The following is a 4,535-nucleotide window of genomic DNA, read 5'->3' on the forward strand; positions in this document are numbered from 1 at the left end:
CCTCAGGCCTGACGTTGCTACACTCAAAATGTTTGCAGATATCCACGAGCCAATCGTTAGTGTCTGTGGCCTCGACACAGTTACTGAAGGACTTCAGCTGGTTTGCGAGGAACTTGTTGAGGATAGCAAACTGAGCTTGATTGTTGCCTTGGCCTTGATTTCCTTGGTTACGCTCTTGCAAGAGTTGCAAAAGTATCTGCGTGTTGGCGTTGGTGGCGGCTATGACAGCTTGCCATGCCTCCGGAGGTGGAGGTGGTGGCGGAGGTTCCGGATTCTGACGCGTTGGAGGAGCCATCCTGAAAAGGGTGACATCCGTTAGCATCTTGAAAGAAATATATTCAAACTGAATCAATGGATCGAAATTGTAACATATAGCCTTAACATTCGAACAAGAATGAACGAATGAATTTCATAGTAAATGATCACACTTCCATAAAGTTGAGAAGCCGCTTAAATAGAGATAGAAGATGTGCCAATCAAAATCAATTCCAACAGAAAGAGTTTCAAGGAACTGTGATGTAAAGTTATCTCGTCGTGTTTTAGGCTGTATTTATAATGAACGTGTTTATGGCTTAAATCGATCAGTTCTTAAGCTATGTGCTAAAGCATACAATCAGTATGAGTTAATGATCTAAGGACGCATTTCACTCGCTATTGATAATATCACAGATACTGCAAAGTACAATGACAAAAGCTTTGAGAAGCTTAATACCATCAATGATACCACATCATTGTATAGGGTTGATAGCAATCTTAGTTGGACAGTGCTCCGAGACCTCAGCATCACATTGTATTTAGGTTTGCCACTAGGATGCCGGTTGGCTCTAAATACCACAAACTGCTTGATCGGGCCAACACCAACAGTGACAATTCTTTACCGGTAAGAATTACAAGCTTCACCCCGCGCGCGCCGCGCCTGCTTGCACTCGCACATTATTGATCACTGCGTTGTCAGCGATGGCGACTTGGCGGAATCGTCGAAGAGCGCCTCCATCTCCTCGAGGGTCCTCCCCTTGGTCTCCGGCAGGAGTGCGTAGACGAAAACCCAGGACGCTGCTGCGCACCCCGCGAAGATGTAAAAGCTTCCGGCCATGCCCACAGCCTCGTACAGCGATATGAACGTCATCCCCACCACTGCGCTCATCACCCGGTTCACCGCCGTGCCGATGCCAGTGCCCTGCGCGCGTAGCCGGAGCGGCAGGATCTCTGACCCGTACATCCAAATTACTGGCCCGAACCCCAGCGAGAAGGTCGCCATGAACGCTGCGGCGGCCGTCACGCTCGTTGCAGCGGCCCACCACGCGGCGCTCCCGCCCGCGTGTGCCGTCGGCAACGCTCGAAGAGAGAAGCCTAGCACGAGCAGAGACACGGTCATGCCGCCCGCACTGGTGAGCAGCATGGGACGCCGGCCCAGCCGGTCAGCCAGAAAGAGCGGGATCACAATGGCCACAATCTTGGCGACGCCGAGGAGGATCGTGGCACCGAGAACCGCAGACTGGGAGGTCACTCCGGCGTGGTGGAACACCCGCGGCGCGTACAACACGAGCGCCGCGACGCCGGACGCCTGCTGGAAGAACTGGAGGCCGAGGATGGCGAGCAGCACGCGACGGACAGACCGCGTCGGCCGGATCAGTATGTCGCGCCAGACGCTTGTGGACCGGGTCGTCCCGTCGCTGCCGCCGGGAACGGCCTGCTTGGAGCTTTCCCGCGCGGAGGAAACGATCTCCTTGAGGCGGCGGTCAGCGAGGGCCGCATCGCCCGTGGTGCGGGCGAGGACACGGCGTGCTTCGTCGTGGTGGCCGTGGAGTACGAGCCAGCGCGGGGTCTCCGGCATGGCGAGGAGCGTGGCGACCGCGAGAAATAGCGGCGGGACGGCGCCGACGCCGATCATTAGGCGCCAGTTGACGTTGTTGGGGAAGCCGGCAAGGGCGAAGTCGGCGATGTAGCTGAGCAGAATGCCCGTGTTGCCCGCGATCTGACGTGGCAGGCATATAAAAGAGGGGGTGAGTAAGACAGCATGTATTGACCCATCGAAATTACTACATGAATTTATGACTGACAGGCAAATACCATGAGAGCTAAAATGACACTCGTACATCTAGCTAGATCTTTATATGACCAGTCTTTTACTTTCACATGGAGTAGGTAATTTGTTAGTTTTTCAATCTTTTCCCTCACGATCTCGATGAGAACATGAGAGTAAAAAATTGTAATGGGAGCTAGACGGCGAGTTTTGTCAGTTTGGCCCCAGTTGGATGTGTAATGTACCTGCTAACCGGGAAAGCGGAACTTGAGCGGATGACAAGGCCCCCACGCCTGTGCTCGAATCATCCAGGCATTCTTCGAAAGCAAGGGATGGATATGCCCCGCTCCTTACAGATCGTGATAGATAGATTGTATACATTGCTTTCGGTAAGATTATATTTACTCTCCCTCCTTTCCTTTCATCTACTCTTCTTGACAGAACAATAATTTGCGGTGCATTCATGCATGTGTACCCTGTGTGGCCAAGTGCCAACAAATCATGACTGGATAATAACTCTGCGTTACATCAGATATAAGTTCGATATACCTCCCCGCATCAAAAAGACAAGTTCGATTCGTATTCGCTTTATAATTCAGACAGTTAGTCTGACGTGACTCGTACGAACTAAAGTCGTCTCAATGATTAATCTCCCTCTCTCTCTCTCTCTCTCTAGGATTTTTTTATTAAAAAATCACTCTGTCTTTCTCTGCAATCATCTTTGAATAGTAGGAGTAGTATTTGTTTCCTCCACCCCACGTATACGTACTGATCCAGCAATCCTAGGATCCAGTTCGATCTAAGAAAATATTTATATTCTATACTTAACCTAACATATAGTAGTAGTAGTATTTTATTAACACAACACTAGCACAGCCCAAAATAGGAATATACTGTAGCTAGCATCATACAGGCATTGCACTCGCGACAAGTATAGTTAATTTATTAACTAATTCGCTACAAAAGTTAATTAATTAATCCAGCCGTAAGATCAATTACTCCAAGGAATCGAGCAAACCTCTGGAATGGAGGAGAGGAAGCCACGGGACGCCGCCGGCGCCATCTCGGCGATGTAGACGGGCGCGACGACGAGGCCGAACCCACAGGCAACACCGGCGACGAGCTGTCCGGCCATCAGCACCGCGTATCCTCCCGCGACGCTGGTGATCGCCGAGCCGGCGAAGAACATGGCAGCGGAGAGCGCCATAGTGCGGCGGCGCCCGGCGCAGTCGCACGCCCAGCCCGCGGCCAGCGAGCCAACGAGGGAGTAGATGCTGGTGGCCCCGATGAGCACCTCGATCTGCGCGTCGCTGATCCCCAGGTCGTCCTGCATGAACTTCTGCGCCCCGCTCATCACACCTCGATCTGCGACCACGCAAACCAGGTAGATCCGGCAAAAAATTAATCACGTACGCCATGAAATCGAGTTTCATTATACAGACCAAATTTACACGAATAGTCTTCATGTAAGATGAAAAGAGTGTTCTTAATTGATCTACTGACGCGATGAATTGCCGCATATCTGGCAGGCAGGCAGAACCTAGAGTAGATCAAAATAATTTTTTGATCCAAAACGTAGAAAGGTGCATGCATGGCAAACATGCATGGAAACATGCATATTGTAGACACGGCTAGATCATCTGCAGGTAGGGCGCACGGGTTTGCTTACTGTAACCGTAGATGACGGAGATGGCGGAGGCGACGAGGGAGCAGACGAGCGCGTAAGCGCTTCCGGCCGCGGCGGCGGCCTTCCCGCCGTCGCCGGGAAGCAGCGGCGCCTGGAGCTCGTCATGGCGCTGTTGCTCCTTGTCCATTACTATTATTATATCTCAAATGAATTGGAGCGTAGCTAGTTGACCGCGCGAGACCGTTGCTCCTCCGAAGGAACTTGTTTTATTTTTGGAGGAGAAACGCGAGAAGGAAGTGGGGATCGACTTCGCCGGAATCGATCACGAGTATATACACACACGATGGACTCGATCACGTGTTCACGCGGAGTTGGGCGCTGATGCTGTGGTCAATTACCTGATTAACCGAGCGCGCGCGCACACAAACGAGCACCGGTTCACACGTATATCGCCCTCGAGAGTGTCGGTTTGGGCCTATGACTAGGGCCTTCGAGTCAGCAACATGCCAGTGCAAGATATTTGCCTGGCACGAGCACGTGCATGATTGTTATCTGGGAGCACGTGAGATAGTACTATCCGCTTTTATTTGGAAACTACGCGTAAGCTGGCACACTTATAACGTCTAGCTAAGATGCAGCTAAGCTCGTCATTCTTCTAGCGAATAAGCGCGTGGATGGTAATGGGCCACGATATTGTTCGCACCCTTGGCTTAGTTTTTCGCTCCCCTGTAGACTAGATAATTGCCCGTGAGATTTGTAATGTTGTGTAAATATTTTGCTCCCCTCATATATAGATGTACGTTCATTCATTTCAATATGTATGTATTCTATATTGAAAATATATTCCATATTGAAATATCAAAAACACCTCAAAATTTGTGAACG

At 50.8% G+C, this 4,535-nt stretch overlaps 1 protein-coding gene across 1 annotated transcript; it reads right to left on the reverse strand.

Moving 5' to 3' along the window:
• Positions 1 to 680: 680 nt before the first annotated feature.
• Positions 681 to 4,144, reverse strand: LOC125508289 (putative polyol transporter 1). The gene is made up of 3 exons (XM_048672948.1): positions 3,693 to 4,144; positions 3,042 to 3,388; positions 681 to 1,975 (listed from the first exon to the last, which is right to left on the reverse strand). The coding sequence occupies exons 1-3, from the start codon at positions 3,835 to 3,837 to the stop codon at positions 941 to 943; spliced, it is 1,527 nt and encodes a 508-aa protein (XP_048528905.1). The 5' UTR covers positions 3,838 to 4,144; the 3' UTR covers positions 681 to 940.
• Between the last annotated feature and the right edge of the window lie 391 nt (positions 4,145 to 4,535).

Source organism: Triticum urartu, chromosome 5 (assembly GCF_003073215.2).
Source record: "Triticum urartu cultivar G1812 chromosome 5, Tu2.1, whole genome shotgun sequence".
Classification (NCBI taxonomy): Eukaryota; Viridiplantae; Streptophyta; class Magnoliopsida; order Poales; family Poaceae; genus Triticum; species Triticum urartu.